The sequence below is a fragment of the Cibotium barometz genome, chromosome 16 (genome assembly GCF_041138505.1).
Source record: "Cibotium barometz isolate CiBa-2024 chromosome 16, ASM4113850v1, whole genome shotgun sequence".
NCBI classification, from domain to species: Eukaryota; Viridiplantae; Streptophyta; class Polypodiopsida; order Cyatheales; family Cibotiaceae; genus Cibotium; species Cibotium barometz.
In genome coordinates, this window is record NC_141061.1 from 11,758,878 (window position 1) to 11,786,206 (window position 27,329).

Consider the following 27,329-nt stretch of genomic DNA (forward strand, 5'->3'; position numbering starts at 1 on the left):
CTGGTTTCTGTCATGGAGTAAGTTGTGTTTAATAAAGAGTAGATTTACGATTATCTTTTCTTATGTAAAGTTCCCTATTTCTAGGCATGACTTTACAAAAGAAGGGTGATGGCTTCCAAGCTTCTGTTGGAGAATTGGTCTTCCCCATTGCAATAGCAAGCGTTTACCTTCATTTCAAATTTCAAAAATCCAGAAATCCTCCTTTCTCTCTAGCTTTGGCCATGGAGAAAGTTATGTTTAATAAAGAGTAGATTTTCTATTATTTTTTCTTATGTAAAGTTCCATATTTCTAGGCATGACTTGTACTCGAGCACTATTGGTTTTTTTTTTTTGGCTTGTTTAAAAGGTTATTCTGTGTCAATTAATTATGGAGAAATATGCAAACCTATATGATTTGATTAAGGTGTTTTTTGTTTTTATAAAATTGTTTAGTCCTAAAAGCAAGTTGAGATGTGGAGACCATGGATTGATCATGATGGCATGATTGATTAAGCTAGTTTTTGTTTTTATAAAATTTTTTAGTCCTAAAAGCAAGTTGACATGTGGAGACCATGGACTGATCAAGATAGCATGATTGATTAAGGTGGTTTCTGTTTTTATAAAATTGTTTAGTCCTAAAAGCAAGTTGAGATGTGAAGACCATGGATTGATCATGATAGCTTGAGTCTCTACTATCTAGGCTTAGAACACTTTCTCTCTCTAGAGTACAAAATTTTAACACAAATTCTCCATTTACACACACATTCTCAAAAAATTTGATTATTTTTGCATTTCAAGATAATACTTTAAGTTGAGGAAAGCTCCTTACAAAATCAATCGGGATGTTCTTTTTGTCCACAGCTGCATCCTTTTGCTTGGGGGGGCTTCCATTGATTTGCTCGCCAGTCTTGCTCGAATCCAGTCAGACTTGTAGCTTGTTTCTCCATCTCTTCTTCCCTCAAACACTTCATATCTTCCTCGTCTTCCCACTCCTCCCAGTTTGCAGGCTCCTGATAGGGCTGTTCCCAGCCCTCTTAGTCGGCTATGCCATTGTCGTACCATAACCACGAGCAGCATGCAAGAGAATTACCGACGCGTGTATATGACCAACCAACCTACAATTTTTCTAAATGGCACCATTCTTTTAAAAGCTTTTTATTAATATTTTTTTAGAATATTGAAATTTGAAATGAAGGTATAATTTTTCAGGCTTTAGAGAAAGCATTTTTTGTTGTATGGTATGGCCAAGTCACCAACTTTTTGTACGGATAAGCTTTTATGATTTAATCGTTGCACCACTGCTAAAAAAAAAAGGCTATTTGGAATCTTGTTCTTTATTGCAAGAAAGCTTTCTTTACTCTTGTCACTACACCCTTCACCATCGCCGGTTTGCAGCAGAGCTTCATCGCTTTACAGGGCTGAGGGTACGATCCTCTCGACTCCTGGCTAGGATTTGATGACTTCCGCAGAAGAGAACATCTCATTCTCTGCATTGCGTTGCATTAGGTTGACGGTTAAGGTTTTCCGTGTTTTATTTAAGTTTAGAGTTAGGGTTTGATGTATTCAGAAGATGCTGTTGACTCTCCTGAGACAGGAAGCTAACAGATGCTCTGATCTATTTCAGTAGAGAGTCCAATCCTTTGTATTATGTGTATGGGTGCATAGATTTGTTCTATAATACAAACCTCTCCATTGGAGTTAGGGTTCGATTTAGAAGGTTTTCTCTGTTGTTGTACTGCGCGAGTCACAATTTCTGTAATTCTTTCAAGGGTTGGATTTCTTATTCTATGCATATTCTGAAGTGATGAGTTTTTTAATTTGTCTATTAGGGTTTGATGTTTAATGCAGAAATGTGTCTGAATCTGTATGTGCTGCTGTCTCTGTGAAATGCTGCTGTGAGTCATCCAAGAAGAGAATCTGGTACAGTGCAACCATGTCGCTAGAGGTTGACAGCAAGTCCAAAATCTCCATTTGGTGGGATATTGAGAACTGCAATGTACCCAAGGATGTGGATCCCCACTTCATTGCCCAAAACTTGAGCTGTGCACTACATCGTGCCAACCTCACAGGCCCCATTGAAATCCAAGTGTTTGGTGATACCACCATTCTGCCTCACAACACCCAGAAGGCACTAACCGACACAGGCATTACACTGAATCACGTTCCCCGAGGTCCTTTCTTAACTTTTTTGTTTCGTTTCTTGTTATTTTTAACCTAAGAATTTGCTACACAACATTTCAAGTAAAGAATTTACTGAAGCTACGGAGTTGAGTTGATGTTGAGGGTTTTCCGAGAGAGAGAGAGAGATAGAGAGAGAGATAGAGTGTACCACAGATCTCGGACATTAGGTATAAGATTCTTAAGAAGTGTCATGACGCCCCTTCTGCTGGACACCCTGGGTACACCGGACGCTCTCGTTAGTGAAACACACTTTTTATTGGCTAAAGATGAAAAGGTATGTAGAAGATTATGTTCTCAAGTGTCAAATTTGTTAGGCAAATAAAGCTGAACGCTTTAGACAGGCTGGGTTGTTGCATCCTTTGCAAATCTCAAGTAATAAATGGAAAATTTTTTCCATGGATTTTATTACTGGATTGTCAAGAAACACATTAAGGCCACGATTCTATTTGGATTGTGGTAGATCGCTTGACAAAAATGGCTAGATTTTTACCGACTCGGAAGACTATTACAGCTATGCAATTAGCACGGCAGTTTATCGAGCAATTGTTTAGATTGTATGGGTTATCGCGGGACATAGTCAAGGATAGGGACTCTTTTATGAGTGATTTTTGGAAACTTGTTTTTGAGAAGGTGGAAACAACTTTGAATTTGAGTTGCTCAGATCATCCTCAATTTGATGACCAGACTGAAAGAGTGAATCAGATTTTGGAGCTTATATTTCGAGCATATGTATCCAAAAGACAGAGTTCATGGGAGGATTATCTTCCTATGTTAGAATTTGCATATAACAGTACTAAGCATACGAGTACATGTTTTAGTCCTTTCATGCTTATGTATGGTTTTCAACCTAGATCACTTGTTACAGTAGGATTCTCAGGACTTCAGCATGATGCAGCACGTAATTTTTTGCAAGATATGCAGGAAATGTTACAAGTTGCGAAGGAATCTATTAGAAGTGCTCAAGACCGAGACAGATTTTATTCTAATAGACATCGTTCACCCAAAGAGTTCTCTGAAGGAACGATGGTGTATTTGCGAGTTCAGAAAAGATTTCGAGACTTTACGGACAGGTCGATCTCCGAAATTATTCCCTAGATACTGTGGACCATTTCGTATTACACTCACACCAGCCGTGAGATTGCTATCAAACCCTCCAAAGTCAAGGTCTCTATTAAGTATGGCTTATGTGAAGTGAAAGCTGTGAGGCTCTCCTAATCAAGAGAGCAAGGGTGTTATGAAAAGTGCCTTGGCTAGCAAGTGGAAGGACTTAGATCATGGGACACATCTAAGGTAGACTTACAAGAGAGCAAGGATGCTATGAGAGGTGCCGGCTAGTGAGTCTTGAGCCTTGAGTGTGTACGAGGTCCTCGAACACTTCGCTTGAATGCTTATGAAGACAAAGATCATGGGTTAAGGCTTTGAGAAGGGCTCTCGATGAAGAAGACATGGGGTAAGGCTTGCTAAGCACTCATTTGGAAGACCTGGTGAAACTATAAGAGATCTTGTTGGTGGAGGATTCTGTAAGTTGTACTTTGTACTTAAATTTGATTAAATTAAAGAAATACTGCAAGGGACGCCACTGCGATTTGGGGCCAACCGGTGTCCGTGTACTTTTTGCAGGAGCACTCTAGCTCCCCCTGTTTGTTTTCCTTTTCCAGGTCCTCAAAGGTGTTGAAGTGTTTTGTGTGTGAGTGTTTGTTTCACCGCCCATCAAGTTTCTGAAGGCCGGTTACATGGTTCCATTGCTGGGATATCGTCGACTTTCTCAAGGAGGCGAGTCCGTGGTTGTCACACCATTTGGGTGGAGTGCAAGCAAGTTTTGGGTGCCTGTGGATGTATGAGATGAGGCTCAGACGGAAGCGGAGGAACTTGATGAGGTCTTTATTCTCGAGCAGATACTGGCACACAAGGAAAGAAAGGTACAAGGTAAAGTTTCCCGTCGCTATCTTGTGAAGTTCACGAACTATTCACTTTTGGATGCGAAGTGGATAGAGGAGGGTGACTTAGCAGATTCACCTTAGGTATTGTAGCTTTATCTTGATGCCTTTGAGTTGGAGCCGACTCTTGCTATGGCTCATTCAGGTTCAGCAGAGCATAGGTTTGGAGCATTGCCTGATGCTCAAGAGGGAGGTAGCACCTCTGCTCCCTTGTTACAGACAGGCTCAGTTTTTCATCTAGAAGTCGCTTGGTGACATCTTTGTATTCACCCGAAGGTATTGGAGGCTGACAGTATATCTGCTTATGGGACTTCTATGATATTGTGTACTAGTCACATGAGATGGTAAAGCTAGGTATGGTTCACAGTTGGCCACACCATGAATTATAACTGCAACTATGGATGGTTTTTGCCTTTGGAACTAAGGTATGACTGAGGAAGATTGGGACATTGATCTTTGTCATATGGTTCTGGCTGTTCTTGACCACAGGATTGGTCAATTGAATATTGAGATATGCTATTTGTGGAGTTGGTCTCCGTTGGAATGGCATGGTTTGGCTGAGCTCAAAGTCTGCGGCAACCTGAGCTAACACTTCAAGACTCTATGAAGGGCATAAGTCTTGCGAGCAGTCCTAGAGGTGGTTTGGTTCATGGATATATGGATCGAACTTTATTTGTGCATGTATGCATACACTTTCTGAGGTATTTTTGTATTCTGGTGCCATTGGATCCTGGCACCCTTGAGAATACACGGGTAATGCTCTGGATTGTGTCGTGTGAGGCATGTATATTGGTATGATACATCAAGTACTTTATTATGTTCATGGATGCACCACTGGGTTTGACTATTGCGGGATGGCCATGAGACATATGTGGGAAGTACTTCGTGGATGTATAGTTTAGATGCATTGAGAGTGCCTTCATATGCTCATGTTTGTACCTCCAGTCGTGGGTCCTGCGGGATGTCCATGGCGCAAGGCTTGGGAGCAGCCCTTAGACTGTTACTTTAAAGTAGGTAGAGCATTTTGAGGAGCATATTGTTTGTGAATGCATATGTGTGTCATGCATATGTGTGCCATATGTAGAATGATGCATGGTTTTGTTTTTGGCTAACACAGGTTACGTGTTTCCACTTGGTTTTAGACTTTTGCTGCAGGTTTTGAAGGAACAAGCAAGAGTTGTTTGTCACTGACGTGACAGTGTGGCCTTATTGTCCAGGATGATTGTTTCATCACCCAGATGCACTTGAGGGTCATTGCTTTTGTCATATGGGGAGTCTTTGCTCATACGATGCTGCCTACTGTGCCATTGAGTGCAGTCGAGGAAGCTTGCCATTTTTCAAGAGGGGGGTATGTTATAACCCTGTGTTTTTCCTCTGGACAGTAAGCAGGTGGGCACGGGCGCGGGATGCACAGTGTGAAAGACATTAGCTTGGAATCGAGAAAGAAACCTATGTGTGGCTAGCCCAAGTGTGAAGGGGACAAAAGGATTTAAGTTTATAAGGTTTTAAAACCTTTGATGATAAAATAATAACTTTTATTTGGAGGATGTGCTTTTGCTATTGCTTTTAGTTTTGGAGAAAAGCGAACTGCATCCTTGATATAAAGCGAAGGGTGGTAGAGTTGAGGTGGTGGGGGTATGGCGCTTCTTCTCTTTGGTTGGCTGGTCGTTGGCGCACGGCAACTGAGGCACCGTTGTAGGCAAGGCAAGGCATTGGCTGGGGGTGCATGACTGTAGCCAGTCGCAAGGGCTGAGAGAAGGCATCGTGGGTGGGGATGCACGGCAGCAGGCAGTCGCCAAAAAGCAAGTCCAAGAAGGCGTACCACAGGTTTGGGAAGGAGGTGCAAGGGATGGGCGCACAACAGCGAACTAGCCGGGTGCTGGCAGACGTAGAGCAGGCCACATGCTGGTGGCGGCTACGTGTGTGGAAGCAGCCAAGCAGGCGGCTTTCTGCAGCATGGAGTAGGCCGCATCGTTGGGGCATATCCCAGGCTAGACCAGACAGGCTTAGACCAGCAGGATGGGAGCGGGCCTTTGGACAAGCTCCCTTTGCCCCCTCGCATGCAGCACCTTTTTGTTACGGGACATCAGATCGCCTCTGAGGACACTACGCCTTCTGAGCCTCGACTGAAGCCAGCCGTGAGATTGCTATCAAACCCTCCAAAGTCAAGGTCTCTATTAAGTATGGCTTATGTGAAGTGAAAGCTGTGAGGCTCTCCTAATCAAGAGAGCAAGGGTGTTATGAAAAGTGCCTTGGCTAGCAAGTGGAAGGACTTAGATCATGGGACACATCTAAGGTAGACTTACAAGAGAGCAAGGATGCCATGAGAGGTGCCGGCTAGCGAGTCTTGAGCCTTGAGTGTGTACGAGGTCCTCGAACACTTAGCTTGAATGCTTATGAAGACAAAGATCAAGGGTTAAGGCTTTGAGAAGGGCTCTCGATGAAGAAGACATGGGGTAAGGCTTGCTAAGCACTCATTTGGAAGACCTGGGTGAAACTATAAGGGATCCTGTTGGTGGAGGATTCTGCAAGTTGTACTTTGTACTTAAATTTGATTAAATTAAAGAAATACCGCAAGGGGCGCCACTGTGATTTGGGGGCAACCGGTGTCCGTGTACTTTTTGCAGGAGCACTCTAGCTCCCCCTGTTTGTTTTCCTTTTCCAGGTCCTCAAAGGTGTTGAAGTGTTTTGTGTGCGAGTGTTTGTTTCACCGCCCATCAAGTTTCTGAAGGCCGGTTTCAGATATCATGTGGGACATTACATTGGTATTATAAATCTCGATAATCTCGACGCTCGTGCTAGATATGTAGTAGATAAATACTCGTTGGAAAAATGAGATAAAATCTGCCACTGGAAGCTTTTTGCTGCTTTGTTGCAAACCGACAACGAAGTCCTTGGAAACTTTTACCTCTTGGGATCTCTAGAGGATGTAACATACCTCCAGCCCTAAGGCGTTCAACCTTATTCGCTTGACATTGATGACACTTTTTCACATAGTCTTGAGTATACGCCTTTATCTTAGGCCAGTAAAACGTCCGTTTTACTAAATTATAGGTTCGATGTATCCTTGCATGACTTGTTGTAGGAGCTTCATGACATTCGTACAGGATTCTTTTCCTAATTTTAGCGTTCTCCAGTAAACAAACCTTCTCATTCTGGAGGAGTAATCTGTTTCAGATAATGAATTGACCACCTGCCACACTTATAGGTGGCATGACTCCCGAGTCTTGGTCTGCATCTATGGAGCTCCTTGTTTGGATCTGCTGCCAACACTGACCAAAGTGACTGTCGGTCTCACATAGCCCTCTTAGAGAGTCATAAAGGTCAGCCCCAATCTTAGTGAATGTAACATGCGGAAGCTCTGGGGGTCTTCTTTCAGCCCTAAACACCACTGGAAACAATCTGATGCAAAACGCAGACATGAAGAGCGAGTAGAGAGAGAGAGATGCTGGAAATTCAGTATATTAATATGGTACAAAAAGGTACTCCTAATCTAGAGCCCTTGGTTGCCTCCTTGGAAAAGGTGAACATCACCAAAATCTATCCCTATCTGGGACCCTAAGGACCCAACTCCTAAATGAGTTGAATGATCCAACCAATGAGCAAGCACTGCTTTATATTGTCTTCTTGAGCATTGTAGGAGCTGGCCGACTGCTGTCGGACCAACCGACTTGGCCTGAAATACATAAAACGTTGGTCAAGCTTCGCTTCTCCATGGACTGAAGCGCCTGCTCTACAGCCGACCTCATCTGGTACAGCCGACATCTTTTGGTTCTTCTCCAAGTCTTGCTACTGCTCCTTGTGCTCCAACTCTGGCTCTTAACGCTCTTTTTCTGGTTGTCTTCCTCTGGACTAGCCCTGAGAATATACATGAGCATGTCATGCACATGACATCCCCCTCTGCTAAACTTGATGACAGGATTCCAACCTGTTCTTGGATGATTGTCATCATCCCAATCTTTGCCAGAAGTCCTTCTATCATCCATTCATCCCTAGCAACCCTTTTCTCTAAAATCCCGGCCCGGTCTCCAAGCCACTCTGACTCTGAATAAGATCTATGCATCTGCTCCCTCCAGTCCCCAATCCGTTCCTGCCCTGACTCTGAACACTGTCTTGGTCTTCATTCTTGAGAAATGAGTCTGGCACTCTCACATCACCCTTGGAGGATAATCCTCCCTTGGGACCGTTGCCCAAAAACCTATTTGGCTCACAGGATGCCATTCCCTGTGGCTTTGTAGTAGACCACCAACCAACCTCTTGGGAGCTCTTCCCGATCCTGTGTTCCTTGCCTTGGGCTTCGTATCCGTGTACTTTCCTGTACCTTGGACCTGTACACCTTCATATGGGACTGATTCAGTGTTTAGCTTTGCTGAGCCTGATGCTCTGATACCAATATAACACACGGAAGGTCTGGGGGTCTTCTTTCAGCCCAAAACACCACTGGAAACAATCTGATGCAAAACATAGACATGAAGAGAGAGTAGAGAGAGAGAGATATGCTGGAAATTCAGTATATTAATATGGTTAAAAAGGTACTCCTAATCTACAGCCCTTGGCTGCCTCCTTGGAAAAGGTGAACATCACCAAAATCTGTCCCTATCTGGGACCCTAATGACCCAACTCCTAAATGAGTTGAATGATCCAACCAATGAGCAAACACTACTTTATATAGTCTTCTTGAGTATTGTAGGAGCTGGCCGATGGACCAGCCGACTTGGCCTGAAATACATAAAACGCTGGTCGGGCTGCGCTTCTCCATGGACTGAAGCGCGTGGTGCAGCCGACCTCATCTGGTACAGCCGACATCTTATGCTTCTTCTCCAAGTCTTGCTACTGCTCCTTGTGCTCCAACTCTGGCTCTTATGCTCTTTTTTTGGTTGCCTTCCTCTGGACTAGCCCTGAGAATATACATGAGCATGTCATGCACATGACAGTGAAGCTCAAAGATTTCACCTTCCCAATTCTACTCAAGGCATCCGCCACTCTATTTAGGCCACCCTTTCGATACTTTATTTCCATATCAAAATCTTGCATCAACTCAGCCCACCGTCCCTTCTTCCTCAACTCAGGTCAATCAAATATGTACTTAATGGACTCATAGTCGATTAGTACAACAAACTTGGTTCCATAAAGACAATATCGCCAAGTTTTCAGAGCGTGTATAATGACATACAGTTCTTTCTCTTGAGTGTGCCATCTGACCTGCGTATCATCAAGCTTCTTGCTTTCAAATGCTACAGGTTGGCCATCTTGGAACAATGCTGCGCCTATCGTGAAATCACTAGCATTTGTCTCGACCACAAATAGTCTGCTAGGATTTGGCAAGGCCAATAGAGGTGCTTCCTTCACCTTAAGCTTGAGAGCCTGAAAAGCTTCATCAAGCCTCTCGTTCCAAGAGATCGGGCTATTGGACTTATGTCCTCTATTCCTAAGGAGGTATGTGAAAGGTATGATTAACTACGAATAATCCCTCACCGGATCCCAAAAACACCCCAAGTTGTCTTACAGTTTGAGGAACTGGCCAATCCATGAAGGGAGATAGAATTAGGGTTAGGGTTTCATGTGAGAGACAAACACACAGAGAAGAAGGGAGAGAGAGAGAGAGAGAGAGAGAGAGAGAGAGAGAGAGTTGTGGGGATAAGTCAACTCACCGAGTGTGAGTGTGTGACTCCCCTATTACACATGTATATTGCACTAGTACACATAGTGCACTTAGTACTTTTAATGTACTAAGTGTACTGTGTACTATAACTTATGGGCTAGTACACACTATAAGGGTGGGCATAATGCCTTTACCCCAACAACCTCCCACTTAAAGGCAAAGTGCCCTTAAATGAAGGAAAAGAAAAATCAGCATGTACATGATAATATACAAGGCCATATCAAGGCTGAAATTGGCCTCATCCAATGCCCATCAAGTGTCTGCAATGAGCAAACCGCTCCGGAGGCAAACTCTTTGTCAACAGATCAGCCGGGTTATCATCCGTATGAATCTTAACAAGCTGAATTTGCTTGTTCTCTATCACCTCTATGATGAAGTGATACTTCACATCCACATGCTTCGTCTTTGCATGAAAGACAGGGTTCTTTGCCAACTGGATGGCACTCTGACTGTCACAATGCAACAATGGAATATCCCCTGTAAAACCCAAATCAACCACTAACCGAGATAGCCATAATGCCTCCTTGCAAGCCTCTGTGGCTGCAATATACTCGGCCTCTGTAGTAGATAAGGCAGTGCACTCCTGCATCTTGGATATCCATGACACAACACCTCCTGTGAATGTAAACACATAACCGGTAGTAGACTTCCGGTTATCTGGATGACCGGCATAATCCGAATCCGTGTAACCATGCACTAATGCATCCTGTATGCCAAAGCAAATCTGTGTGCCCTTCAGGTATCTCATGACACCTTTCACTGCTTCCCAATGCTTCTTGCCAGGTTTGGCCATGTATCTAGAAACCACTCCCACTGCAAATGCAATGTCCGGCCTAGTAGCAACCATGGTATACATGAGACTGCCACAAGCTGAAGCATACGGAATCTTGGCCATATCAGCCCTGTCACTATCCGACTGTGGGCTGTCCATAGCACTGAGTTTCACATATGGAGGCAAAGGAGTACTAGTCTTCTTCCCCCCGTCCATATTGAACCTCTGCAAAACTTTGCCAGTACATTCCTTCTGAGACAAATACAACACATGCTGATTTCTGTCCCGAAGTATCCGCATACCCAAAATGTGATTTGCATCACCCAAATCCTTCATATCAAAGGTTTGATGCAGCCTTTTCTTCAAGGCATCCATCTCTTTACGAGATTTCCCGGCAATCAACATATCATCAACATACAAGATGAGGATCAATAGACTGCCATCCAAAGCTTTCTTGGTGTATAAGCAATGATCTATGTCACTTCTCCTGAAATCCTGGGATTTCATGAATGTATCAAATTTATGATACCATTCCCTTGGTGCCTGTTTGAGCCCATAAAGACTCTTTTTCAGCTTGCATACAAGCTTCTCCTTTCCATTTACTGCATAACCCGCTGGCTGTTGCATATATATCTCCTCATGGAGATCACCGTGAAGAAAAGCAGTCTTCACATCCATCTGAATCAAATCCAGATCATCATGAGCAACCAAAGCTAAGTGGTCATTTTGACCACTGGAGAGAAGATCTCATCAAAGTCCACGCCATACTCCTGCTTGAAGCCCTTAGCCACTAACCTGGCTTTGTATCTTGGCTTTGCATCAGGTGCAACTTTGAGCCTGTAAACCCACTTGCAAGGCAAAACCTTCTTGCGTGTAGGCAAATGCACCAACTTCCATGTTCCATTTTTGTGCAGAGAATCCATCTCTGACTTCATGGCACGCTCCCAAAGAGCCTTGTCTGCCCTCTGTAAAGCCTCCTTATAACATGAGGGCTCCCCACAGTCAGTGAGCATCAAGTAGTCAACCCCTGGAACAAACCTGTCAGGGGCTCTGGAGGTTTTTGTGGACCTCCGTACCCAATGACCATCATTTGTAGGTTGCTGTCCAGCCTGCATATCACCTATTGGTGGCTCCTGTTCCATGCCATAAGGCTGAAAAATCATGCCCGGTATCTCCTCTAACTGTGGTATATCCATAGGGATATCTTCTGCCATCTCTGGCTGTCGATTTGGACCATTTTCAGCACCATTTAAGGGCTGGTTTTGCTGCTGTAATGGCTGATTTACAGCCCTTGGTTGTTGTCCATGATGTCCATCATCATCAAAGATGACTCTGCCAGGCTCCTGTTGCCTTGCAGGCTCCTTATACATGCATGTTTCATAAAAAATGACATCATTGCTGCGTATAATCTTTCTATTCACGGGATCCCAAAGTCTATACCCCATTTCACCTCTGTCACCATATCCTAGGAATATACATTTGTGAGACTTAGGATCAAGTTTGGTGCGCATTTCCTTGCGTATGTGCACGTACGCAACGCAACCAAACACTCTCAAGTGCTTGTATGACGGAGGCTTCCCTGTCCATACTTCTTCTGGCACTTTCCCACCAAGCCTCGTGTTAGGTGACCTGTTTATAAGGTGAACGGCTGTCATAACAGCTTCAGCCCAAAAACCATGAGGTAATGCAGCATGTGACAGCATATAACGGACCTTCTCCTGAATGGTCCTGTTCATCCTCTCTGCTGTCCCGTTTTTTGGAGGATCATAAGGAGTAGAGAGCTCCCTTTTGATGCCTTTAGCATCACAAAAGTCCTGAAACTGTTTGGACATATACTCTCCACCATTGTCGGAACGCAAAGCCTTCAGTGTTTTGCCAGTTTGATTCTCAACAAGAGCAACAAACTTCTCAAACGCTGAGAATGTATCACTCTTTAAACGAAGAGGATAAACCCACACCTTGCGTGTGGCATCATCAATAAAGGACACAAAGTATTTTGCCCCTCCCAAAGAAAGCTGAGGCATCTCACATACATCTGTATGCACAAGCTCTAACTGAGCAACTTTCTGTCCAAGAGCTTTTTTGTGGGGGCACTGGAGTTGCCTGCCATATATACAATGCTCACAAAACTGAAAACTTGAAAACTTTAGAGAAGGCAAGTAACCCAAACGAGACAATTGCTCCATTCCTTTGACACTCATGTGTCCCAACCGGCTATGCCACATAGAGATTTCCGGCAGCTCGGTTGCATTTACGTTAGCATGGTGACAAACACCTGCATGCATGAAGTAAAGAGTGTCCACCTTAGAGCCTCTGGCAACAACCAGTGAGCCCTTACTAATCTTCCACTTTCCACGACCAAATGTGGTAACATAATCAGCATCATCAAGCTGTCTAGTAGAAAGCAGGTTCTTCTTGATCTCAGGCACATGCCTGACATCATGGAGCATAAGCTGTGAGCCATCTGAAAACACAAGCCTCACATCACCTCTGCCAAGAATCTTGCATGCATGGTTGTCACCCAAATAAACTACTCCTTCATTGCCAGCAGTATACCTGACAAACAAGTCTCTGCAACCTGTGACATGAAAGGAGGCACCTGAATCAATGATCCATGAGTGCATACCATGACCATCTCCTGTAAGAAGTGAATGGGCATCAAGTGAAGACGTGAATAGGACCTCATCCTCACTGTCACCTGCATGTGACACATTGATTTCTTCAATCTTGACTCCACTTTTGCCCACATTGATTTCTTCAATCTTGACTCCACTTTTGCCCTTTGGCTTTACATCTTTGGCTTCATCTTTGTCTTTGTCTTTGCCTTTTCCCTTTTCCTTTTGATCATTTTTCCATTTGTAGCATTGCTTTTTGATGTGTCCCTTCTTGCCACAATAATGGCATTCCAAGTCCTTTTTGGAGCGGGACTTGCTCCTTCCCCGTTCTTGGCTTTTACCCCTTTGTTGGGTTCTCCCACGTGCATTCATTGCATTGGACTTTCCAACAGAGTTGTTTTTCCTGTTCATCTCCTCTTGAAGGAGAGCACCCTCAACATCTGCATATGACAGCATAGCATTTGAATTGCTAGTGGCTGTCCTGAATGTGTCCCAACTCTCTGGCAAAGTGCATAAGAGAAAGGTGGATTTGAACTCATCGTCCATTGCCAACTTTTGATTAATGACTTGGCTGACAATACCATTAAACTCATTTAGATGGGCTGCCATAGATGCCCCTTCCTTCATCTGAAGACCTATGAGTTTCTTCAATCAATACACTTTGCTTGAGGCACTTTGCTGGGCATACAAGTCTTGCAATCTCTGCCACATTCCCCAAGCTGTCTTCTCTTCACGAATGCTGAAAAGTAAAGAGTCTGACACAGACAACATGATAGTAGATCTTGCCAGCTCATCCATATCTTCCCACTCTTCAGCAGTAAGAGAAGCGGGCATTACACCCCTTTCTTTGATAGGCTTGTGCTGCTTCTTCTGGAGCAACACATTATAGCACTGGGTTTGCCAAATATCATAGTTATGTGAGCCTTAAAGCTTCTTGATGTGAAGCAATGAAGAGCTCTCACCTGTGGTTGCCATAGCAATATGCAACCTGTCACAGTCAATGCCTGACTCCCTGCAAAATGTGCAAACACTGCACCAAAAGCACACAAAGTGCTCACAGTTGTTCTCCCAAAGTTTATCTCCCACTGCGGAAGCACGAATGCAACTTTTCTCCCACTGGATGTGATGAAATCACCAAAATCTGGTTGCTGCAGATTTAGGACAGCACCTTAAATGTGCTCTGTTGCCCTTGCAAAGTACTGTACAGCAGTACTAAGTGCTCACCAATGATGTACCAAACCTGTACCGGCAAGTACAGCAGCTGAAAATGAGCCTTTTCCTCACTCAAATCAATGTGCAGCCATGCCAAAACTTGTACAAAGCTGTACCAAATCTGTACCAGCAAGTACAGCAACAATAAATGCTCTCTTGGCTGTCCAAATGAGTGAAAATCAGACTTTTACAGTCCCGAACACTGCATACAACAGTCCCGAACAGAAATTGGGCAAAAGCCCCTTGACTGCAAGCTGATTTCTGAGGATTCAAGGCATAAGAGTCTTGCCTGCTGCTTTGCCAAGCTCAACAAGCATAAAATCTTGAAAAGCCCCTTGATTTAAGATCAATTTCTGATCATACATGGTACATTGACGCACATGAAGGCATCCAGAGTCTTCACAATGCTTCCCCCTGGCCACATATACATCCAGTACATAAAAGCCCCTTGATTTACAGGCACATTGAGTGCTTGACAGGCATCAACACATTGCCCAAAGCATCAATTGCGAGTGCCTGCATGCAAATCGACCCAATCGGCACAAAAGCCCTTTGATTTGCACTGCAATTTCCAGCAATTTTGGCCTGAATGTGAGATTGCTCACATCATACAGCATGTATGAATGCCCAATTGCACAATTACATCAAAAGCCCCAAATTTCGACATCCAATTTCCTGCAAATTGATCCTGAATGTGACCAATGTCACCCAATTTTGCCAATTTTGCTCAAAATTTGAGCAATTTGGCACCTGTACCTGCTCAATTGATTGAATTGATAAGAAATTCCCAAAGAATTGAAGCAAATACCTCTTAATTTTTGAATAATGTTGCAGAAAGGGGGCGTTGAATTTGGTGCTGCTGTATTGATGCTGTTGCTGCTGAAAATCTGTGCAGATGAATTGCAGCGGGTTGGAGCTTCTATACACAGAAGCGTAAGTGCGTAGCTCTCCTCAGGCGTGCTGGAGAAAGCGTGGAGACAAAATGGGATTGTAAGTACGTAGCTCTCCTCAGGCGTGTTGCAGAAGGCGTGGAGACAAAATGACAGGCGACGGGCAACAATGCGTTGAGAAAGGTGACAGGCGTGGAGTTCCACGGGGACACGTAAGCTTTGCAAAGCTTACGCCTTCTGGCCAGCGCTATACACAATGGGCTGAGCGCCACCGTAGCTTAAGCCAAAAACTCGTTGGGCGCGTATTTCCTTGTAAAGAGCGAGAGCCTCCCTGCGCGTGCTGGTGAGGTGCCGCTGCGCTTCCTCCTCGCTCGCCTGCCTCACCACGTTGCTTTGCAGCGCCGGCCAGAAAATTCCTTATTTCTCCCGCTCGACGCCCGACTACTCTTGCTGTGCGCTGCTTTGCAGATAAGGCGATGCAGCTCTGCCCGTCAACACATAGTCGACCTGCTAACGTTGACTCCTTGCGCTTCTACTCCAGGCTATCGGCTCTGCCTGCATACGCACATCTGCCCTGTGCTAAGCTCAAGGCTCCATAGCCGAGCTTCTTCTTCGCGATGAAGATGACTCCGCACACCCGCACACACACGGACACAACCGTGGCTCTGATACCAGTTGAAGGGAGATAGAATTAGGGTTAGGGCTTCATGTGAGAGACAAACACACAGAGAAGAAGGGAGAGAGAGAGAGAGAGAGAGAGAGAGAGAGAGAGAGAGAGAGAGTTGTGGGGATAAGTCAACTCACCGAGTGTGAGTGTGTGACTCCCCTATCACACCTGTATATTGCACTAGTACACATAGTGCACTTAGTACTTTTAATGTACTAAGTGTACTATGTACTATAACTTATGGGCTAGTACACACTATAAGGGTGGGCATAATGCCTTTACCCCAACAATCCAAACCTTTCGTGTCTGCTCAAGATCTATGCTTATCCCATCTCGAGAATGTGAGTGTAAAAGGACAAAAGAACCAGATGTACGAGAGACTAGAGCAAAACAACACAGCATGAAATGGGTGAGTGAGTGTATATATGATGGTGAGTGAAAACATGTACAAGAGGCTTGTCATGTGCACCCATGCACTGTGGTACACGGTGACGAACTGGCTCATCAACAGTGCAAGATTCATGTACATAAGTAGTACCTTTTAGGGTTTATTTGTCGTATGCCGTGACCCCTTTGTGAGCCCAGTCCGGGACATGTCAGGCATGAGCTACGTAGGTCAATCTCCCAGCTGTCAGGTCAGTCCTCTTAGCCCACTGTGGAGAATTCAGGAAGTGTTCATCATTCAAGAGCATGTAGAGGTCAGCCATAGCAGTAGTTGCATTAGGAGCATGTAGTTGCACTTCATGTAGAGGGGGCCAGCCCTAAGGCCAGCCCCAAGGCAGCCCCAAGTTGTGGCTAGCCTTGCAAGAGGTAGCCAAACCCCTTGCCATGCTCACAAGATCCTGTCGGCCAGGACAGGCAGCCAGTCGACCAGGATGATTGCAGCAGATGACTAGCATTAAATGCTAGTCGTGAGCAATTTGCTGCAGCCGATTGGCATTTAATGCGAGTCGGCTGCGTTTTCTGCCAGCCGACCAGCAGTTGAAGCAGCCGACTGGCTTCCCTTGGTCATATAAAAAGGCAGGTACAGTTCAGTCCCAAAATATTAATTCACAAAAATCAGAGTTCAGCATCAGCAGTCAAGCATGTATGCTTAGGCTTGTGTTTGTGCCTACTTTCAGCCTACTTGTGCTCTCAGCCCAAGGCATAGAAGCTCAGTCTCTTCAGGAGTTTGCAGCGCACCTTCCCTCAGTCCTTGGGCCGGTGTATTACTCTCGAAGATAGCTTCACAGACGCCTAAAGCCTATGCACAGTTCTACCCAGCGTTTGGTCGCTTTGTCCTTGCGTTTGGCGGTCAGTCAGTCAGTTTGTCCGCTTAGTCTTGTGGACACAGTTCAGCTTGCTTACAGTTCTCCAGATAAAGAAATAAAGCAAATACTCTTGCTTGCAGGGTGGGCCCTTTAGTGGGTAATTCAGGACCCCATTTGGTGTTGACTCTACTACATCTATTTTCAGTTTCATGTATGCTGTCTTAAAGGATTGCTAAACTCTCTAAACTCACGTTTGAAGAAAAGGCCTCGTTGTTTCACATGGTCCTAGCTCAGCGCATGCCACATTGGTATCAGAGCTTGGGACGTGATTTAACCAGGCAACCTAGGGTGAGGGCATCCGTTGGATGGTAAAGCTGAGATCGGGAAAAACCACTCGCCTATCCACAATGGCATCAAGCTCCGAAGACATCACAAAAGAAGAAGAACCAGTTGAAGAAACGCTTCTGCAAAAAGAAGACGAAGACACCCAGAAGCTAAAGGAGCAGATACGGCAACTCCAGATTCAATTCAAAAGAGTGCATATGGAAAAAAAACTGGCAGAATTACAGGCAACCTTGTCCTAGCAGGAGACACCTAAAGAACAAAGTTCCTCAATGGAACACTGGTGTCGTTGGATGACTGAAAAGGAGGAGCGAGACTGGAAGCAAGACTGACCGAACAGCTGGCTGAGAAAGCCAAATGCAAGGCCAAAGAGGAGTGATTGCGGGCGGAGCTCGAAGCAAAGGCGTACAACGAGCAACAGGTTTGAGAAGACTTGCTGGAATAGTTCCAATAGACGCTTCGGACTCTAGTAACTTCTTTCCACCCTGCTCAATCCTCCACAACCCCAGCCATAGCCTCGACAACAGTTATCCGTGCCTCACCGAACTTCACCAGGTACGACGACAAGTGCGACCATTCGGTTGTGACTCAGTTGATTCACCAGTTTGTTGCCCACTTTCCTCTCTCCAAGATCACAGAAACCCAGGACACAGTCCATCTGGCGGCTCCATACCTGACGGGTGATGGAGTCACTTGGTGGCAACATTGGTCCCATTTTCATACAGATCCTTACATTGGCTTACCGGACTATGATTGGGACACTTTTGTGTCAGATTTGAAGACCAGGTTTCTACCTCCATAGTACATGACAAATCTAGAAGATGAGATGAGTTCTACAACTCACCCAGAACGGTTCCCCTATTCTCACTTACTCCAACAAGGTGATGACATTAGCTCAACAGTTGGAAGTCCGAGGAGGAGAAGCTCAAGCAGTTCATTCAAGGATTGGATCCAAACATTCGGTCCCCCGTTCGAAATTTTGAACCTCAGACATATGACAGGGCTTTGACTCTTGGGCAGAATCATGAGATGATGCTCAATGGAGGCAAGCCCAAGATCGCGCTCGTCACCCCCAAACCTCAGTAGTAGACGCAGACCACCCAGCAGAACTAGGCGTCTAACCAACAGTCAGGTAAGGGGGCTCCCAACAAGGACAACAACAACAAGGATCAAAAAGAAGAAGGGTCTGAATAGCTCTGGGAAGGAGCGACAGGATGGACTAAGGAAGACCCCTGAAGAAAAGATCAAGGAGGGCCTTACGGAAGGATTCCTGCAATCATATGAGAAGGAACGGTACTTCAAGGAGAACTGTTGTTTTTTCTGCTGTCACAAACCCCTATATTCTAGGGACATGCGGATGTGTGTCAGGCCTAGAAACATGCGGATGCATGTATGTATTATACCTGGGCATGTGTATGGATCATATGAGTGGATGCATATGAGTCCAAGGACATGGCAGGATATTTGTGGACTTTCGGGCGGTGCCCGTGTGGATTCCGGCCATGCACACATGGTGTGTTATGATGGCAGGCGGAATATTTTCAAGTACAAGAATGATGATAGGTGGTTCTCCAAGTTTACATGTGCACAATGCATAAATGATGCATGCCATAACTTTATTTTACTTTGTGTGACATTGTCTTGCTGCCTGGACAATGCTTGTTATTTTGGCTTGTGAAGTCCGAGGGACCGGGGACGCCTGGGCACCTCGTGGACACGTGTGTGCACTCCTGTTTGGGCCTAAAACTGTGGGCTTATGGGTTTTGTAGGTGGTAAGTGCGTCCACACTCAATTTACAACTTACTTCATTTACTACTAAGGTTTATTGGTTTGCAGGTCCACACTCATTAATAAGTGGCTGGACAACTTATAATGCGTTCGGGTTGGACCAAAATTAATGAAGTCCGGACAGCTTATGGCCATTTCCCATTTGGTTGGACCTAAACTTATAGAAACAGGACAAATGGAGCACTATGGGCTGGACACCTACCTGGACACCTTATGGGGACACATGTCAGCCAGCATGTGTACCCACCAGGCCCCTGAGGTGGCACCTGAAAAAGGCGCCTCCCTCAAGAGGCCCTTTTGGGCTGTTCTACTCATTATTCAACATATTGGAGAGCTGGTTGGAGCTTTGGGAGTTGCTACAGGGCTGGTTGCTTGCTTCCCGGACTCACACAAGCTTGGACAACGATCCCCACACTCTTCTAAAGGGCTGGTTGGTAAATTTCAGACCTGCAATTTCTGGTTATTGCGAGTTTTGGGCTGGTTACAGGTGTCCAAAGTCAACTTGGACAGTACAGGACAGCTCTAGGGACCTCCATAGGGCTGTAGGACCCTTTACTGGTGGATTTCTCGCGACAGAAAGTTGCTGTTTTGGACTGGTTATTGCACAAAACAGGCCGGACAGCAATGGAATATGTGAGCATGGATGTGTCTCAAGGATTCCTGGTATAGCAGGTGCTTAGGGCAAGCATTGGGGACACTTGCTCGCGGAGAACACAGGTTTTTGGATCAGTTTCTCGCGTGGAAATAGGGCCTAAAGATCCATTTACATCTTGTGCAGGGCGGATGTACCTGTGTGTAGGGCGGATGTACCTACAGATTCTCTTGTTTGAAATGTATTCATTCATAATGTATTTGGAAGAATCAGGTGCAGGCTGGTGGTGAATCCCCAGGCACTCGTAATCTTGATTGGCAGGAGTCGTGTGGTTTTTGGGTAGGCTCTGCACCCGCCCTGACTTTCAGCTTTGTGGTTGTAATGCTCAAGTGTTAAGTGCTCAGAATCTTGTTCACATTTATACGATTCCAATACACGCGTCCGCATCCCGTTGGGGTCAGCCTATCATCGGCCCCTTTATGTGGTGTACTGTTATTTTCAGCTTTGTGGTTGTAATGCTCAAGTGTTAAGTGCTCAAAATCTTGTTCACATTTATACAATTCCAATACACTTGTCCGCATCCCGTTACATCTGCCACCACATAGGACATGCCAAGAAGGATTGTACCAAATGGCAGGCAGAAAAGAGCAAACAACTAGCCTCTACAGTGGTTACCGCCACATCCAGTTGAGGTCATTAGCAGCTTCTTCTTCTTACCATTGTACAGCACCTACGGGCTTCTCTCGCGCTCAGTTTTCAGCAATAAACATCAGTTTCTAGCATTTACAGGTCTTGTACCTGGGCCTACACCTGTGTGTTCTATTTGCTTCACTTTCTTTCACGAGATCAGCAAGGTTGTCCTGAGAAGGACAATACTCCAGTGTAATGATGCCGTTGGCGACCAGCTCACGAACGAAGTGAAAGTGAACCTCAATATGTTTGGTCTTGCCATGAAAGGATGAAGTTCTAGCCAATGCCAAGGCACTTTGGGTGTCCGTAAGAATACGGATCGGATAATGCGAGAGTACATCAAGATTTCTCAACATCTAGAACAACCATAATAGCTCACAACAGGCATCCAGATAAGCACGGTACTCAACTTTAGTAGAAGATAATGAAACTGTATTTTACTTCTTGGATCTCTAGGAAATAAGATCAAAACCAAGAGTTAAGCAATAATCAGAAGTGGATCATCAAGTATGTTGATCATTTGTCCAATCAGCATTAGAGTATCCAACAAGTTCAACGCCTCCTCTGAAAGAGCGACCATAGTATAGTCCAAGGTACCAGATAAGTATTGGAGAACCCTCAGAGTGGCATGCCAATGAGAATGTCGAGGAGAGGAAGAAAATTGACTAAGAACATTGACACTCTAAGAAGTGTCGGGCCTGGTGTAAGTCAAATAAATAAGAGAACCAACGAGCCTTCGATATTGTGTACTGTCCTTCAAGAGGGAAGAGGGACCATGACGGGAGAGCTTTGAGTTAGGATCCATTGGACAAGAAAGTGGACGGCATTCTATCATCCCAAATGTCACCAGGAGCTGTTGCAAGATTAATAGACCTCCATCCCAAGGAAGTAGCCTAAATGAGTCATCTCAAAGGTGAGAGTTAAATCTAATGATTCTGACTAGAGCTTTTCAATCTCGGTAAGATGTAAGCTAGTGATTAATAAATCATGAACATATAAGACAATCAAACAGAGCAAAGCATCCTGAGAAAAGAAAGAGAGATTGTTGTCTGCAAAGCATCTCTAGAATCCAAGGGAAAGAAAGAATGCATCAATCTTATCATATCATGCCTTGGGTGCCTGTTTCAAAGCATAAAGGGCTTTGTGCAATCCGTACACCTTACCCTCATGTCCAGGAACCTAAAACCTTGAGGTTGTTCAACATACACCTCCTCATGTAAGTAAGAAAGGCAGACCTGACATCCATTTGGTAAACCGGCTAGTGCTTATGAGCAGAGAGAGCAAGAACTGTCTAGATGTTGTGTATCTGGCTGTAGGAGCAAAAGATTCCTCATAATACACACCCTCAATTTGATAGTACCCTTTCGAAACTAATGTGGCTTTGTGTTTGTCTAGAGATCCATCAGCATGAAACTTGGTCTTAAAAACCCACTTGACTCCAATGACATATCGATGCAGAGGCCGGTCCACAAGCTCCTATGTACAATTCCTCTCAATGGAATCAATCTCGGCCTCTATGGCTGCCCGCCACTTAGGAAGAGCAAGAGCCTCTTTAGCTGTAGTACGCTCATATGACTGTATCACTGTACTCATCAGGGTGAGGCTACAAGAATGACGAAGTTGCTGTAATCTCTGTGCCCGTGTCAAAGATTGTGTTGAAGAATTAGCAAGCTGATGAAGTTCCATATTAAAGAGATGAGAATCACGAGGAGTGGTTTGTGGAATCTTGGGGGCAATCCTCTGTTGCAAGAGCAGGAAGACGAGAAGAAGCTATGGTAGGAGGAAGTGGGGGTCAACTTTAAAGAAGTTGACGGTGGAGAATCTAGTGGTGGAGTTGGGGTGGCCCCGAGGAAGGAGGAGGGACCTCGATGGTATGCTTGGGATGAGAGTGAGAATCATCTGATGGTTCAATAAAGTGAACATCACGAGACATCACCAAGGATCGCGACTCCGGATCCCATAATCTGTAACCTTTTGAACAAGAGCTATATCCAAGAAATTTGCACTTGCTGGACTTGGGGGATCAAATTTGGATCTATCAGAATTAGGGATATGAACATAGGCATCACAACCGAAAACCCTGAAATGAGAGACGGAAGGTTTCTGTCTTGTAAAAACCTCCTCTAGAGTCATTTGAGAAATTGCCTTTGTAGGAGAACGGTTGATGATGTAAACAATAGTGCTCACAGCTTCTTCCGAGAAAGAGGGATGAAGATCAAAAGAAGAAAGCATACTATGGGCCATCTCTTGAACAGTCCTATTCTTGCGTTCAATCACACCATTTCGCTGAGGAGTGTGAGGTGTGCTTTGGAGATGAATTCTCCTCCATTGTCGGAGCGGACTTAGCAAACCTTCTAAGTGGTCACAGTCTCGACCAAAGTCACCCACTCTTGGAAGCGGGAGAAAGCTTGAGATTTTTTTGCCAAGTGATGAACCCAAACTTTGCGTGAGTGATCGTCAATAATAAGCATCAAGTACTTGGCTCCTCCTTGGGTAGTAGTCTGCATGGGGCCGCACAAGTCCATATGAATGAGCTCCAAAATATGAGAGGCTCGATGAATAGCCTTGTGAGGAAAGGCATCTCGGTGTTGCTTGCCATGAAGACAAGCCACACAAGTGGAGCGGGAGGGTTTCAGTGGTGGAAGACCCTCGACCATTTGTTGAGAAGAGTCAAGGCAACAGTTACAGAGAAGTATGATTTAGATACTCGTAGCGAGCATGCCACAATTCTGTATCCACATGAGCTACTAAGGCACGATAGCCGTGAAGAAGTTGCAGTAGATGAGATTGGAACTCATTCAAAGAGCCATCGAAGTCCTTCAATCGACACCATATCCTTTCTCCGCAATCTGAAAAACTAAGAGGAGATTGCTGGAGAGCTTGGGAACATGAAGCACATCCATGTAATGCAGGGGCACATTTAAGTGTCGAAATTGAAGAACTACTTGTAGCAAACCCACTTAATCAACAATCACAAATAATGAAAGAAAGTAGGATAGAGAGAAAAGAGAAATGAGACCTCCCTGAGAGGGGAACATGCCCCTCCCCCTTCGCAGGAATTTATTGAATCAAACCACGGGCACAAAGTGCCTGAATCTTTACAATAGATGATAAATGCGTTATCCAAATGAAGAGGGAGTGCTTCAATCCAAATGATAAGTGGCTACTTTAATTGACAAGTGTAAGGTCACGATAGTCCTTGAAACACTCCTTTGGCATCCATTTAGCATCTATATGAGACTAGTTTTGGAACTTCAAAAGGAATTTTTTGGTGATGTTCCTTTCTTTCTTCCTAATTAGCCATGTGAAAGATAATCTGTTTTGGTTGCAATATCCCTTCTTGTTTATCCACTTCCGGCGTTTCGTCCATAATGGGCTCCTTTGGAGGTGGTCCTGCATAGGGTTTTAAAAGGTTAACATGAAAGGCATTATGAATCCTCCAAGATGATACAGCTCCCATTTTGCTTCGGGATGATTAAAATGACAAGACTCGGTACTTCAAAACTTTTTATTAGATAAACTAGGTAGCAGAGGGAAATTTTTGCTGGTTGCTCCAGCCTTCAGCATAGTAGTTATGAGCATTGACATGCTTCTCCTTTCTCAGGCAACAAGGATGCAGCTGACAAGGCCATATTGGTGGCGATGCTGCTGTGGGCTCTAGATAATCCTCCACCTGCCAACATTCTTCTTATATCAGGTGATGGAGACTTTGCCAATGCATTACATCGACTCAGATGGAAAACATACAGCATCCTTTTAGCCTGCCCAGCACAGTTTGTCAAGCCTGCCCTTCTTGGGGCTGCAAAGAAGGTCTGGTGTTGGAAAGATTTAGCGCAGGGACAATTGGCAGAGCCCAAAGCGAGCAACGCTTCACAAGAGCCTTTATTCTCACGAAATGCTGTACAGCCTGGTTCTGTCTCAAGCTCGAATGACAAGTTTCAGCAGCGTGAAAACTCAGTTAAGTCTAGTTTTGTTGGTCCTGGTGGATTTTCGTCACCCAAGAAAAAAGGCCCACAGTCAGAAGCGAATCATACGGTAGAGCATTTGAAGACTTTGAATTTTGAGAATCTTCATCTGCCAGCCGAAGAGGGGAAAAGCTTAGGGATTGATTGCACTGCAGGCGTTGGACCTTCGCTTATAGATACTAGGTCTTACTCATCTATTTCACTGTCAGGTGAAAGCAGGAAGGAGCCACCTTCCAACAGAAAAACTAGAGAAGCAAGAAACAATAGTTTCTCTCCCGCAAATCAACCAAACCTTAAGGCAGGTCAAAGTGGGATACATGCTGTTGAGAAGCCTTCAGGTGAAAGCAGGAAGGAGCCACCTTCCAACAGAAAAACTAGAGAAGCAAGAAACAATAGTTTCTCTCCCGCAAATCAACCGAACCTTAAGGCAGGTCAAAGTGGGATACATGCTGTTGAGAAGCCTTCAGCTCGCAGCATAGACCTCGAGCATTATCCATCTTTCTTGCCAGGAGCAGCAGAAATGAAAGATAGCCAGGAGGCTATCACATCGAGTGCACCACCGTGCAATGCAGATGTACCAATGCCTCCGTTGGCACCAGAGTTTCACAGTACACCACTGGGACTGATGCAGAGTGGATCTCTCGAGCATATTGTTGGTGATAATGGATCTGCTAATAATGTGCTGCCTCAGAATCAGCCTGCAGCAGCCTCTTCAGCAGACATGCCACATTCACAGGCAACGAGAAACTTGGATGAATTGTCACATGACACCTGTCTAGGAAAAGTTTACAGTGCCATGAAGACTCTTCAATGGGACATGCTTGCACCTACTGAAGGCAACTTGCATGATTGCATCCGGTATTGGGATCTGCAACATGAGAAAGTTGATGTAAAACACACCTTAATCAAGGCGGCAGAATTAAACCAGGTTACAAAGACACAGCTAAATCAGGGTTTGGTTATGTACTTTCCTCCTAACCATGAAGAACCATGGAACTCCGTGGATCCGGGCAACATGCTCTACGATTACCCTGATGATGTCTGGCTTGAACTACAACAATTTTTGCTTTATGGTGAAAGTAAGCAACTATTCTTGGCTTCTTGCAGCCGGTAAGTATGGCTTCATATGATTCGTGAGTTGTCTCCTCTCTCTAAGACTTGTGGAAAGCTGCCTCATATTGACTTCTTAGTTTTACATGGCCCAATCTGCATGTTGAACTTTGCTAATGAATCCTTCCCCTTGTTTAGGTACGATGCTGCTCAAATTTTAAAGAAGTATTGTAGCGCGCACATCAAAAATCTTGTCATTGGTATGATAATTAATCTCTTACAGCAAGCTATGCAGCGGAAAAAATGGCTGAGGAAGAAAGGACCAGGTTGGTCGCGTTTGCAAGTGAAGCAAGAAACTTTGCTAGATTACTCTCAATGTGAAACCCAGAAAGGAGACTTGAAGTTGTCAAGTCAGGGAGAATCAGTAAACACAAGTCAGTCAGTGCCGCCTGCAAGTGTGCAGAGTACATGGGACAAGGATGCCATTCTCAGCAAACTTAGAAGCTGGCTTCCTCAGATCATAAAAAGCAGCACAGGCTATGATATCTCTTTCCTTTCTAGAGATTTTGGAATTGCAACAGGCATGCACTTGGATCACCAGAAGTTAGGGTTTACTAGTCTACAGGAGCTCATAAAAGAGATACCAGATGTAGCTTATGTAGAGCCGACCAAAACTGGGCTTGTGCTGCTTCATCTCATCAAGCAGGATGGGAACACCACAGGCCTCAACAACTCAGTCAAATCCAAACAATCTATCCGTAGAAGCAATCGCCTCAAGAAAGGGGGAACGTCTAAGCAGGGAAGTGATGCGAAAGCTCTAAGGCAGATTGAGGTTGTCCGGGATCTAAAGTCGTGGTTGACCCATCTGATGACTGTAGTACAGGATGGTTACGACATTACCAAAATTCACCAGGACTACCTCCGTGCAAGTGGTAAAGACTTGAACAAGGAGGGTTTTGATTTCAACAAGCTTCAATGCATTTTGAAGCAGTTTCCTGATGTCATTCAGATTTCGAAAACGCCAGCAGGTCTATTGGTGGTTTATCCAGCTTGTCACTGAAAATGCACTGGTCAGATTGCTGGATCTATGGCTGTCCGAACTCAGAAGACCAGGATTCTAACCTGCAGGGTGCACCAGCTGCCCAGCATACCCAGTGAGGCGCAAGAAGAAAATGATTTTTAGCTTCAGCCAGTGTCTTTACATGTATATGAAATCTTTCGAAGAGTCTTTCCCACCATGCCTTTTCAATTCCAGTGTAGAGTTTAGTGTAATAGACAAATAAAGCAGATAGGGTGATATCTGCCGAAGTGTTCATGCTCCCAAGTAGGCATTACCTCTACAGAGGCATATTTTGGGTACGAAAGGCTGTCTCAGCCTCAGAGTATTCAAACAGCGTGCTCATACAAGTGCAACGTGGCAAGCTCAAAGTGCAGCCTACGGAATCCAAATAAATACCTTCTTTAATTAGTTTAGTGAAGTTATGGACACACAAAACCATCATCTTGTTTTTATAGTCAATGGCATGGTTTAGTCCTAGAGAACGCAGTGAATATGACTTTTTATTCAGAACAGTTGCAGTTATAGGCTTGATAGTAGGCAATTGACTATCGTGTCTTTCTGATTAGAACATAGTCTGTAGATGAAGGTCCAGTTCACTGAAGAAACATTGAATGGTGATTTGTATCTAAGAGTGTTATATAAAACGTTTGATAAAGACCCAAAGGGTCTATGAGACC

General features: G+C 44.7%; 1 protein-coding gene across 3 annotated transcripts; it reads left to right on the forward strand.

Moving 5' to 3' along the window:
• The first annotated feature begins 1,279 nt into the window (after nt 1-1,279).
• On the forward strand, nt 1,280-27,329 carry LOC147630366 (uncharacterized). Of its 3 annotated transcripts, none has more exons than XM_086810230.1 (4): nt 1,280-1,403; nt 1,828-2,150; nt 24,182-25,652; nt 25,791-27,329. In XM_086810230.1, exons 2-4 carry the CDS (start codon nt 1,913-1,915, stop codon nt 26,650-26,652), a joined length of 2,571 nt encoding a protein of 856 aa, XP_086666356.1. In that variant the 5' UTR covers nt 1,280-1,403; nt 1,828-1,912; the 3' UTR covers nt 26,653-27,329. The 3 variants fall into 3 exon arrangements, with proteins under 3 accessions (XP_086666356.1, XP_086666357.1, XP_086666355.1); XM_086810231.1 differs by having other exon boundaries at nt 1,299-1,403; nt 1,809-2,150; XM_086810229.1 differs by lacking the exon at nt 1,280-1,403 and adding an exon at nt 1,465-1,485.